This window comes from Protopterus annectens, chromosome 6.part0, assembly GCF_019279795.1.
Source record: "Protopterus annectens isolate FY-2018-M chromosome 6.part0, PAN1.0, whole genome shotgun sequence".
Lineage (NCBI taxonomy): Eukaryota > Metazoa > Chordata > Ceratodontiformes > Protopteridae > Protopterus > Protopterus annectens.
Genome location: NC_056737.1, coordinates 1,158,552,697 through 1,158,566,441, shown reverse-complemented (window position 1 = coordinate 1,158,566,441; position 13,745 = coordinate 1,158,552,697). Strand labels below are relative to the sequence as shown.

Here is a 13,745-nt window from a genome sequence, read left to right as displayed (position 1 = left end):
CTCGGAGCCGTGGTCCGAGCTTCGGATCCAGGCGATTCAGTGTGCCTTCGGCTCCTTCCAGGTCGGAGCACACTGGTCCCTCGGATCCGACGGTCTTGGTGCCGGCTCCGATCCCTTCATCGGATCCGAGTGGGAGCCGACTTTCGGATCCATTGGAGAGGGGCTCTCCCTCGGCCTTCGATGTTGTGGAGAGGGCTCTGTTGAGGGCATCCGGACCCCCGGTCCTTGCATCGACTCCTCCCTGCACTCCCTCTCTGCTGGGCCAGGCTTCCATCACCCGGCCAAAGGGACAGCCTGCTTCCATGTCACAGATAGTTCCATTGGAACAAGATGTTGCTGGCGAGGCCTCCTCGGACAGTCCCCCCAAGGAAGCTCCCCGCAAGCATAAGTGCAAAAGGAGGCACGTGGACTCCCCTGAGTCCTTAACCGAGGACACGGACTTGGAGGAAGGGGAAGGCTCTCCAAGATCGCCCCCTGAGGATGTCTCCTTTGGAGACATCATGAATATGCTGAGAATCAGAGGTGGGTGGTCTGCCCCCAAGTCTTCCTCTGACGAGTCCGTGTTTCTGGAGGCATTCGAGGCAGGCCCGTCTACCTCTTGGGTGTCCCCTCCAGCCGACCCCCTGGTGGCCCTCATTACCACCAGCGCGTGCAAGGATACGGGCACCGTGGAGCCAATACCGAAGCGCCCGGATAGGATTCTTAGCCCCCCCTCAGACCGATCACATTGGAGTAAGGGGCCCCCCGTAGATGCCATGTTGACGGTGGCAGCCACAAAGAGGGAATTGGCTCAGGAGAGTCCCTCAGACCATCCACCGAGCAAAGAGTCCCGTTTGATGGATCGCTTAGGGAAGCGAGTCTTTAGTTCAGCGACCTTCTCGGTAAGGTCTCTGAACTATATGGCACATGTCATCAGGATGCAGCGGGATCTTATCAAAGAATACGCTGCATCCCCCCCTGAGTCCATGTCGGAGGAGGACAAACAATTGTACTCCACCCGCATGGCCACTCTGAGATCGATTTCAAACACCTCTATGCGGCTGTTGTCCCACGCCACAGAGGGAGCCGCTAGGGCTAGCGGAGCAGGCCTAGTCATGAGACGTCAAGCCTGGCTCCGTCATTGCGACTTTACGCAGCCCTTTAAAGCGTCCTTCGCTAACGCCCCTTTTGATGGTTCTGCCCTATTTGGCAAAACAGTTTGCGAGACACTTGTCCAGAGCGAGAAGGATGGGAAGACGTCTGCCGTCGGAGTCCACTTCTCTGCTCCCCAGCGGTCCTTTTCGAGGAACCAAAAGGGTCAGAAGAAAATGTGGTTCCGGAAAGCACAACATTTCCAACCAGCTCCGGACAACCAGTCCTACCGTGGCAGAGGTGGACAGGGAGGACGTCGCCCCAGGGGCAGAGGGGCTCCAAGAAACTTTGGGGGCAGTCGGGGGGCATTTTTCGGAACACCTAGCAGCATGGGAGTCCATCACAACAGACCACTGGGTGCTTCGCATCATATCCAGAGGGTACAAAATACCAATACTTCATGTCCCCCAATCCAAGAACCTCCCCGATGTACCACCCGATCAGAGGGAGGCCGCAGCCGTAGAAATACAGCAGCTGCTAAGAAAAAGAGCCATCCAGCCCGTCCCCCAAGACCAGCTCGGATTAGGATTCTACTCCAGGTTCTTTTTGGTGCCAAAAAAAGATGGGGGACTTGAGACCCATCCTAGACCTTTCCCGCTTGAACCTGTCAGTAACCAAGGAAAAATTCCGAATGGTCACTCTTCAATCTATCCTCCCCCTTTTGAGGGAAAACGATTGGATGTGCTCTGTAGACCTCAAGGATGCGTACTACCACATCTTAATGGACAAACGATCCAGGAGGTTCCTTCGCTTCCGGCTGGGGGCCGGTCACTACCAGTTCAGGGTCCTTCCCTTTGGCCTCACCACAGCCCCCAGGGTGTTCACCAAGGTGTTAGCAGTGATTGCGGCCCACCTGAGACTCCAGGGAATTCAGGTCTTTCCGTACCTGGACGACTGGCTCCTGACCGCACCAACAAGGCATCTACTTTGCTCGGCCAGAGACTTCTTTCTCCATCTAGCCCCACAACTAGGCATTACTATCAATGTCGGCAAATCTCTGCTGGCAACGACTCAGGTCATAGAATTCATAGGTGCCAGAATAGACACCAGAGATTTGCGAGCCTTCCTAACTTCCGAGAGAATCCGGAACCTACAACTTCATGTGCGGGCTATCCTTCATTCAGAGGCTTCACTAGCGGAATTGGTCCTGAGGGCACTAGGCTCCATGGCGGCAGCGATTACGCTCCTTCCATGCGCCCGTTTGAACATGCGAGTACTGCAATGGACTCTGTTAGTGCAATGGTCCTTCCTATCCCTTCCTCTCCACCATCCCATTGCTATCAGCAAGGCTTGCAGGAGGGCGCTACTATGGTGGCTCCAAGCATCGAACTTCCATACGGGCCGTCCCTTCTGCACCTCTCCCCCTATCGCCACGGTGACCATGGACGCTTCCCGCCTCGGGTGGGGGGGGGGCATTATTCAGGCAGGACAGTCCAAGGCACGTGGAACAATATAGAGACCTCCCTGCATATCAACGTTCTGGAGATGAGAGCGGTGCTGTTGGCGTTGCAGGCACTTCAGAGCTTCCTCCCCGCAGGAACGATTGCAATTCAGTCGGACAATATGTCGGTGGTCTGGTATATCAACAAACAGGGGGGAACCAGATCTTACCCTCTATGCCACGAAGCCATAAGAGTGTGGGAATGGGTGATCTCCACCAACCGCTTTCTGATTGCAATGCACATTCCAGGGAGGACCAACATCCTAGCGGACAAGCTCAGCCGCACCCTTCTTACCCCGTACGAGTGGTCTCTCAATCCCCTAGTAGCGAAGCAGATATTCGCAACATGGGGGCAACCCTACTGCGATCTTTTTGCATCTCCATCAAACACCAAATGCGACAATTTCTTCGCTCTAATCCCCCCTCCAGGGGAAACTCCAAGAGACGCTCTGGTGCATGCTTGGCCACCTGGTCTACTCTATGCCTATCCTCCTCTGCCAATGATGATACAACTCTTGCAGAAAGCCTCGCGGTTGGGGAGCAAGATGATTCTCATTGCCCCATTCTGGCCTCGGCAAATTTGGTTCCCTTACCTGTGGTCTCACCTTGTGAATCACCCTTGGATTCTAGATCCCATTCCGGATCTCATCTCCCATCTGTTGGACTTGCCAACTCCAAACCTGGACAGTCTGAAACTGACAGCTTGGTTGCTCCAGTTCCACTCCTAGTTAGGACTCCCGGTATCTCTTCACCAGTCAAAGCTATCCTCGTGGCAGCGCATAAGCCCTCCACCAGGAAAGTGTATCACAGTAAATGGAAACGTTTTTCCATCTGGGCGGAGCACCACAATCTAGATCCCTTTACGGCTCCTCTTCCATCCATATTAGACTTCCTAACTGAACTCTTTCAGGAAGGCGCTAGTTGTTCAACTGTCAAAGTGCAATTGGCAGCCATATCTCATTACCATGTGGGACATGATACAGGGCCCTTGATGTCGGCCAAATTGTGTAAAACCTTTCTCAAGGGCACCTTTTTACTTAGACCCCTGTAAAGAAGCCGTACCCCCCTGGGATCTTACATTAGTTCTTCAAGCCTTGACTGCTCCACCCTTTGAACCCGCTGCTTCAGTAGATCTCAAATTCTTGTCATGGAAAACAGCATTCCTTGTAGCCATTACTTCAGCGAAAAGTGTGTCGGAGCTTCAGGCTCTTTCTGTGAAGCCTCCTTACCTGATATTTCACCCAGATAGAGTGTACCTCAGGATAAATCCCTCCTTTCTTCCCAAGATAGCATCAGAAACCAACATAAATCAATCCATACATTTACTGGTTTTCTTCCCTAAATATCAAAATAAGGGAGAGTACAAGCTGCACTCATTGGATGTTCATAGGCAGCTTCGTTTTTATACTCATAGGACAGCTGGCCATAGACAATCTGACCAGCTGTTCGTTTCCTTTGCCAAATTTAACTTGGGGAAAGCTATCTCTAAAGTATCTTTATCTCGCTGGATTTCCCAATGTATCCTACTGGCTTATCAAGCCTCGGGTAGACCCGCACCAGAAGGAGTTTGTGCTCATTCCACCCGCTCCATTTCTACTTCTGCGGCCTTCAAGTCTAGAGTCCCATTGGATGATATTTGTTCTGCAACCACTTGGGCTTCATCTCATACCTTTATCAACCACTACAAGCTAGACCTGCTTTCTAGAGGGAGAGCATCCTTTGGCTCTGTGGTGCCGTTCAGAATATCCTTCCATGATGGCCACCCAAGGTGCAGGTAGCTGGGGACTCTGTCCCACAGGTTGATGATAAATGAACATCCTACTTCAGATTTAGAAGTTATGTACTCACCATAACGTTCCATCTGAGTAGGTAGTTCATTTGTCTGCAACCATCCCCCCCTCCTTCCCCCTGACCTTCTTCGGATCTACTAGTTGTTAGATATCCTTTGTTGGATATATATTGAGGGGCAAACCCGATATGAGGTCATGGAGGGTTAGCAGGGGATTATGGGTGAAGGGAGGAGCTAGGAGCTCGGATCCATTAGCTTGAAACAAGTTGCCGGCTCGGAGCCGATATCGGATCTGTAACCCACAGGTTGCAGACAAATGAACTACCTAATCAGATGGAACGTTATGGTGAGTACATAACTTCTAATTTCTTTAAGGACAAGTATTTTCTTATAGTAATTTATTAATTGTTTAATTGTGACATTTCCTATGTTTTAAATACTCTGTTAATTGGTGTTTAGTTGTCTGAAGAAGGTAGGACACTGATCCTACCGAAAGCGCTAATTAAATTGTGGTTCTTTTATCTGTTTTTTCTGACTCTGCTTACAGTGCTACCCGCCTTTGTGGTTTACCGAGAATATAGGTAGAGTTAGAGGTTTATGTGGTACTGTTTCTTGTGGCAAATGCTCTGTATGTAAGTATGTGCTGAGGTCTTTTGAGAAAATTAATGGGGTTAGTTTTTGCCCCTTAAATTCTTATACATGCACTATGAAAGGGGTAATTTATGCAATCTCATGCTCCTGCAGTCTTTTTTAAATAGGTGAAACTAAAATAATTTTTAAATTAAGACTGCAGGAGGATGTTAGAGATATTAAAAACAAAAATGTTGAGAACCCAGTAGCTTTGCACTTTAACTTGATTCATGGGCGGTATTTGCTGATTTAAAGGCATGTATTTTGGAGCAAGTTGTTGAGAAAGATGACTTGCCCTTAAAAATAGATTGCACTTTAAAGAGAGAATTTTTATTCTTAAATTTGACACTGTTAGTCTTAGGGGCTTGAACAAGGAATGTAATTGGAAAGCCCTTTTGTGACTTAATTGATTTAATTAGTTAATTGGCTATTTAATTTTATTGGATTTATGTATTTAAGAAGTGTGTTTTTTATTGCTTGCATTAACTCCAAGAAGGCTGTGTTTTGCCAAGGCGATAGACTAAAATTATTTCTTGCATTTCCTCAGTGTGCAGTTTTTTTTTCACTGGCTTAGTGGTTTATCTTATGGAGGGTGTTTTTCCTTGCAGCCAGACGCCTGGACAGCCATCACAAGAAATTCTTTGGTGCAAAGGATCATATACAGAGGAAAGGATTCCCTTTTCACAAAACCCCTCACAAAAGAGACGTCTCTCCGATGTCCCACCCACTCAGAGGGAGTTAGCAGCATTAGAAATCAAAAAGCTGCTAGAACAAAAAGAGTTATCCAGAGGATACCAACAGACCAAACAGGATCTGGAATTTACTCAAAGTTAACCAAAAAAAAAAACGATATACGTGGTAAAAGGAAACTAAAAACTGCAAAACCATGAACTGAAGTGAAAAACAAGAAAGCTTAAGCGTAAACTCTTTCTTTATTTCTCTGCTTTTTGTCCAACAGGACGTCTTCAGAAACAATTACACTAAAATCCACACTCTTTAAATACAACTACTAATAAAATAATATGATTCAATCAACATAAAAAACAATTAACACAAAAAACAATTGACAGAGAATTTTTAAAAGGACATAGTCAACTGTTGTTACAACAATAACTTTTTACCTTACGCCTATAGTCTTTTTAAAACACATTTTATATTTACTACCCATTAAGACCTGGGAATTCATCAGCTTTCAATTTAATCTGACAGAAGTTTCTCTTTTCTCTAAATCATTTTTTTAATCACCCCGCTCATATCTTTGGGCAACTTCTCTAGCACATAAAACAAATACTTTTTGTGGAGTTGCCATGTCAAACTATGTCTATAATGTGCATTGTCAAGCTCCTTGTTTTTAATGGCCCTAACATGCTCTTTTATTCTCATGTGAAGTGCCCTGGTGGTCATACCAACGTAAAATGCTGGACAACGAAAACATACACTGATATACACTACTCCTACATTGTTACAATCATATCTCCCTGTGTTAAAAACAGTTAATTGTAAGTGTGTCAACAATAAATAGGTTCCTTCATAAATGAATGTACATGAAGTACAAAAGCCACACTTATACATCCCTTTAGTTCTTTTTGTATATGATACAGTCCTCTTACTATTGTCACTACTTAATAAACTCTTTAGACAATTATTTTGTCTATATACAAACATAGACTTTTCCCCTAAACACTTATTAAATCAGTATTACCTTTTATAATACGCCAATTATTATTGACTATATTCCTTATAGCAAAACTGTCAACCGACATCTCTAAGTTGCAAACTAAACTACTAGATACTTTATTGATATCCTGTTGACTTGTCTTATTTTCATAATTTTCTTTTAATAGCGGTAAAAAGTTAATATCTCTTTTCTTTAAAACTTCCTGAGCACTGTTTGCTAATAAATCAGTTTTATAGCCCCGCTGCAAAAAAGTGAAATAATAAAATCCACTTCTTGCTTGAAAACGTTATCCTTAGTAGTTAACCTTGATGCTCGTATAAATTGTCCCCTGGGGATATTTTACTTAATAAAAAAATGAGTGATTACTACTATAATGCAAATATTGGTTTGTAAAAGTATTCTTCCTATAAACACTGTTGTGAAAACAACCATTTATTAAGTCCCATTCTAAGGTAATGTCTAAAAAATTAACTGTTAAACCAAGGTAAAATTCAAAAACTCAGTAGAAACATTAAGACTCTGTATAAAAAAAATTACATTCATCCTTAGTGCCTTTGAAAATAAAAAAAACAAAACAATGTAAGAAACTTCTCTGTGTGGAAGATTTTCAGTCCATATATTTTTAGTTAATCACTGTATATTAATCAGATCAGGCAATAGTAGTAGAAGTAGCGAACTTAAACTCGTCTTAAGTCAAAACAAAACAAAAAATAATAATAGAAAATATATAATTGTACAGCATTACTAAGTATTCGAAAGTACCAAGGCAGGCAGTCTGTTTCCAGTCGAAAATCCTTTATTAAGTACACAGACAAGCAATCCAAGTAAAACAAAAATAGAGTAATAGTTTCCTCACAAGTTTTCTATATATATATATATATATATATATATATATATATATATATATATATATATATATATAAATATATAAATATATATATATATATATATATATATATATATATATATATATATATATATATATAAATATATATATATATATATATATATATATATATATATATACTTTTTATCCAGCATGGGAGTGATTGGATTCTTTGAATCAGTCTCCAGAGCTGTGGACGAGGGTAAGGCAGTCCACGCAGCCTATCTGGACCTTGCCAAGGCCTTTGACACCATCCACCGCTCTGGAATCATAGATAAACTTACTAAGCTGGGCATTAATCCCTACGTCACTCGATGGGTTCCCAACTGGCTTACTGACAGAACCCACACTTTAAAAGTAGTTGACTCCAAATCCAGCTCCAGACAAGTGACAAGTGGAGTACCTCAGGGTTCAGTCCTGGGACCTCTCTTGTTTGGCATCTTCTTCTCTGAAGTACAGGCCACCACTAAGGGACTCTAGCTACCAAAGTTTGCAGATGACTGCAAACTGGGAGCCATTATTGAATCCCCAAATGATGTGGATACTCTACAAAAGGGCCTTACAGAAACAGATGCTTGGTGCCAGAGCCATGGGCTCAAGCTCAATGCCAAGAAATGTATGGTTATCCCCTTTGGGGAAAAAACATGTATCTGTGAATTACCACATAGGTGGCAGTACACTAAACACCAAAAGTGTGATAAGAGACTTAAGGACACAGGTGGACAGTAGTCTCACCTTCAATAACCACATCGCCACAACAGTCAGGAAATCCTTCTATGTGGCACACCTCATCACTAAGGGCTTTTCATCCAGGAAAAAAAAAGGTCATTATCCCACTGTACTCATCCCTCATTAGACCCATTATAGAATACAATGCCCCATTTGGTATGTACCTCTCAAGACATCTGCAACAACTGGAAAGACCACAGCAATACCTCACTACAAGAGTCACAGGCCTAAAGCAGATGCCCTATGCTGACAGCCTTAAAAAACTCCAGCTATACTCTGTCACATATCGTCTACTCCGTGGCGGTCTCTGCTTAACATACAAGGCCATGTCAAACCCAGAGCTGTTGGACATGCTACACTTAAAGAAATCCCAATCCCTCAGAGCCACACGCTCCAGGGATCTAAACTTTGTCATCACAATGAACAAAACATGCTGGAGGGATAGGTTCCTGACCCAGAGACTCCCCATACTCTGGAATAGACTGCCCGTACATGTCAAGCAGAGCACCTCTTTGGCCGTCTTTAAAAGGAACCTTGATGATTGGATGGGAGAAAGGAAATTCACTCTGGGGATCACGTCAGTCGCCCTGCTAGACAGGGGTCCAGGGAAGTAAATAGTGTGGGAAGAAATAGCCAGGGAATTGTTATGGCTGGGTTTGTATAGGCCCTAGGGCTGATAGCCTAGTACCAGACAAATACTCCAGATCTCATTTGCCATCATCTTGCTTAGACATAGGGTCCTTCTCTTGAGCGTTTGTTGTGATATTTTATAAGGGAGCTTATCTTTATTTACCTAAATTTTTCACCTTTCTTGTTATCACCTGCCTCTTAGCTTTCAGGTTCTGTTTTTCTGTATCTGACTCCTTACAATATTTTTATAGTAATATAGTTGGTAATTCTCTTTCCTACCCTCTGTTACATGGTAATTCTTTATTACCATTGCTGGTAATTCTTTTTTCCTTTCTTTAAAAAAAAACAAAAGTGTTATTCTTTTTCTTTTGGTATTTCTGTAGTAGGTCCTTGTCTGACGTATATTCATACTCAGATATAGTTGTAATTGGTAATGAAATGCCTCCTCTTGACGTGACATGCCCCACATTCCTGTGTGCATACATCTCACTTGTAAAGGTTTACACATCCATAACAATTTATGTAGCATATTAATTTATTTTCTGTTTCACGCCACATTTTGTTTGTGTGACATATTCTTTGGGATTCTGCTATATGATGATTTGGATGTGTTCTATGTCTCCTAGACTTCCTACCCTAACAAAATGTATGTTACTGCCATAACTGTTATTGTATCCACTCTCAGTATTTTTATGAGTATGTATGTGTTCCTTAACTTTTTCCATTTGTCAACGCATTTATATATTTGTTTTCCCAGTATTCCTGCATGGTTAGTTTTATATGTATGCCCATGGGAATTTCTAATCTTTGTTACTTGCAAGTTGTTTTTAACAACACATTTTTTCTTCAGAGCATTTATTGACTGTTTCTTAATGTGACTGCCAGTGAATATTCCACATTTCCATAAATTCACTCTTTGTAATGTACAGCTGTATAAACCTTCCTTGTTTACTTGTTGGTAGGCTTCCCCTTGTTTTAATATTCATAATTTACCAGTTGTTTTCTGTGCATGCACACTCTGTCATAGATCTCTGTTTTTGGAGGGTATACTCCTTTATTTACATTGTGCAGCTGAGGCCTGCCTTACCTCAACACAGCCATGGACCTTTGTTGTGGGCTGCAGCTGTGGCTGCTCGTCATATTGTGTGCCTTAGCTTTTTGCATATTTGTTTAGCAGTGCTGTTCACTGAGGAAAGACAGCCGACTGCAAGGTGTGTACAGGATGCTAATGAATCTCCGGGTGAGTCTTATGATATTTGGTTGTGGCAAACGCAGAAATTGAGTTTTTTTGTGTGTGTGTGTGTGTGTGTGTGTGTGTGTGTGTGTGTGTGTGTGTGTGTGTGTGTGCGTGTGTGTGTGTGTGTGTGTGTGTGTGTGTGTGTGTAACACTAATGTAGTTGTTGAGTGTATCCTGGGTCTGTTCTACCTGAAGGCGGACAGTTGAAATAAAACCTGCTGTTTACAGACGTTCTCTGTGCCGGACATTGTTTTCCTTATTGCTTTTTCTATTGTACCATCACCAGCCTCATGCATCTGCTTACGTTGTTGTATATCATGAAGTACAAGTAGTAGTTAACTGGAAACGTTAACATTCTTCTGTCTGGTTCAGAGACCCAAAGTTACCTTCCTGATACTACCTTCACAAACAACCATGGTGATTGGATCGGCAGTCACAAATGTATGCCTGGAATTAATAATAATGATTTTCTTTCCATAGAAAGCTAGTTTTAGTTTACCCCTATCACCACATGGAAAATGTGGCTAACCTTCTCAGTGGCTGTACAGAAATTAACTTAGTATAGACTTATGAACCTAGACAGCACCAGTGCCACATCCCATTTGTATATGTCACCCCAAGAACTTTTAAGCAGTGGAAATGAAAAGATATCTCCACTATAGAGGTGCAGTAGTTTCTGAGAGGGATCATTTTTATTAGTGATTTTTTATTATGAGCATATTTTAACTGATCACATTTGTAAATTGAAATCATTTTAGTCATTAGAGCTATATAATTTGAAAATGCTTAATAAAAGGATATTGTCAAATGAAGAAAACAGGGCAAATAACTGAATTTTCTGTTAAGAATAACATCATTTGTGATTGTTTTAAAACAATTGTTGTTTCAGATTTTTCTTTGCTTATTATTGACGAGTGTCATCATACTCAAAAAGGAGCTGTCTATAACAACATAATGACTCGTTATTTGTGTCAGAAGACCGAAAATCAGAAATTAAAGAAAGCTGGTAAGACGCCTTTACATATTCCTCAGATCCTTGGGCTAACAGCCTCTCCTGGAGTTGGAGGTGCAAAGAACCAGAAGAAAGCAGAAGAGCACATTCTAAAGGTATACTAGTTGGTTTGCTGTTTGTTAGAATTGATGTATTCAAATACAATGCTTTACATTTTGAAAAACAGTAAGAAATGCTTGTTATCATAGTATCATTGTGTTAAATCATTCATTTTGCATTAGTGTAAACAGCAAAGTTCAGTTCATTTGCAGTTTCCAAAATGTTTTACTATTGTTAATCGGACTGGATCTATTTGTGATATGTTTGCTAACATAAGCAGTGTGGATAGTTGTTATTGAAAAACCTTTGTACTGTTAATTAAAGGTGGTGACAAAAACTTGTTGATCCAAAGTCATGCCTTCTGTCCTTCTCAACCTGTGAGTTATTGGATCTGATCAGCTCCAAGGCCAGCACTCTAAACTTTTGGCTCTGAAATTTGAATTCCTCTCACATAATGTCCTGCATTACCTAATCTTCTCAGATCCCTTCTGTGGAACTCTGCTCAGATAAGTGTTTCTTGTGATTTGAAGTGTTTTTTGGTGTTAAGAGTTCACTCTAATTTGTTCTGTAGTTCTTGCGCCTCTCCCTCTTCTGTGTTAAGAATCTTAGAGTTAAGGTTTTGTGTTTTTTTTTTATAGTTAATGCTGAGTCGTTCTTTCATGTGTGGGGATGAAGATGGTATTTGGCTTTAAAGGCTGCTACCTGCCCTGTACGTTTTTTTGTGAGCAGTGTCCAGTAGAGGCTTTTCTCATGATGTCTGAGAAGACTTCAGGCTTTCACAAATGCATAGATTGTGGTCACAAGTTTCCCTGCAGGACTTGCATGACCGCTGCATATACTGTCTGGGAGTGGTTCATCTAGATTGGGACTATGAGGCCATATGCCTCTTTTGGCAAAAGGGCCTTGGCTTGAAAGGCAGGCCAAGCACAGAACAAAGAATTTCAGAAAAACAGATCAATTGTTTCTTTTGTATAGTCGAAATTGGGCAAGCCAGACAAATTGTTGACTGATTGCATTTCCTTTGTCTATAACAAGTTGGGCTTGTCTTTGCTAAAATCTTTGAGAACCCATTCGGCCAGGTCCGTGGCAGCATCATCAGTATTTTTGTTCAGGTCTTCCTTGGATGATATCTGTGTGGCTGCAGCTTAGGCTAATTTTCATACCTTTATCACTCATTACAAATTGGATCTGGTTTCGAGATGAAGAGCAGCCTTCGGCTCAGCAGTGCTCAGGAATATCTTTCCTTAGAGTCCTCCCAGGAATTCAGGTAGCTGGGGACTGTGTCCCAGTTGTTGAGGAATGAATGCAAATTGACAACATCAGATAAAGAAGCTGCATACTGACCATAGAGTCTCATTGTGTTGTCCATTTTCATTTTTCCTCAACTCCCCTCCCTCCAAACCCCTAACATTTTGTTTATCACTTCTGGAAGAGCAAGATGGTAATAAGGGAACTAATGTTTCTTCCTTTGAGCTCCACTGTAGTCACTGGGTGTAACAATTTCAGTGATCAATGCTACTTTTGTCTTCTCTTCATAAACCACTATATCTGGATGTTAAGTTGTCAATCTCGGCTTCATTCTTGCTGGATGGGTTCGGAGCCAATCCTCGGCTCCGACTCGGCACTTGCTAAGCTTGAGAGCTAATTTTACCAGCTCGAGGCAACCCTATATCCCATGATGCAAGGCGGAGACTACCCAGATCTCGTTTGCCGCTTCGCTAACGAGGTGCCTTTTTTTACCAGCTCCAGGTAAGTTTATTAATAATAAGACTTTTAGTCTCACCCCTTTATTTTTCATAACTATAGTTGTTTTTTGTTAACCTTAACGCTTATTTTAACCGTATTCCCGTTAGTGTTCCCTTTTTTTCGGGTTATTTATCCCCTTTCCCTAGGTTAGGCCTTAGGCCTTCCCCTTCCTAAATTTTTTCCTGTCAGGATTTTTGTGTTTGACTGTGTTGTATCCCTGTTTAATTTAGATTTTGGATTGGGTGTTTTGTGTGTGTGTGTCGGTGTTTTTTTCTTGACAACTTGTGTTTCCTCGACACAGCTATGTCGAAGGACACAAAGGTCTCAGGCTTCAAGAAGTGTGACTCGTGCTGTCAGAAGATGTCTCTGACAGACGGTCACACTTCTTGTGTTTACTGCCTGGGACCTCTGCACCTGCAGGACTCTTGTGCTATCTGTCATGCCTTCAGCCCAAGAGTCCTGCAGGAGCGCAGAAATAAATTGATATTGAGGGGCTTATTAAAGCCTGAGAGCTCCCCGACTAAGTCGGCGCCGGGGAAGCACTCGAAACCTATCAAGCCTTCGGCTGCAAGCCCCAAGCCGTCGGCTACTGGTTTAACTTCTCCAGTGTCGAGATCGGCTCTGGCCGGAGCCGATCCTTCCATTCTAGCAGTCACAGTATCGGCTCCATCCGGTGCCGATACTGCCAAATCTGGACACTCAGTGTCGGCTCCGGCTGGAGCCGACATATCCTCGGCTCCATCGATTTCTAAAAAGAGATCTCGATCCCCCTCATTAGAATCGATACGTTCGGCTCC

The 13,745-nt window shown here is 42.8% G+C and overlaps 1 protein-coding gene across 1 annotated transcript in view; it reads left to right on the top strand.

Annotated features, from left to right (window-relative positions):
• IFIH1 (interferon induced with helicase C domain 1) overlaps positions 1-13,745 on the top strand; it is a 2,457,004-nt gene that overhangs the window by 852,375 nt on the left and 1,590,884 nt on the right. Inside the window, exon 7 of the mRNA XM_044074778.1 lies at positions 11,041-11,258. Within this exon, the coding sequence (XP_043930713.1) occupies positions 11,041-11,258 (218 nt within the window). The remainder of the gene's footprint in view (positions 1-11,040; positions 11,259-13,745) is intronic.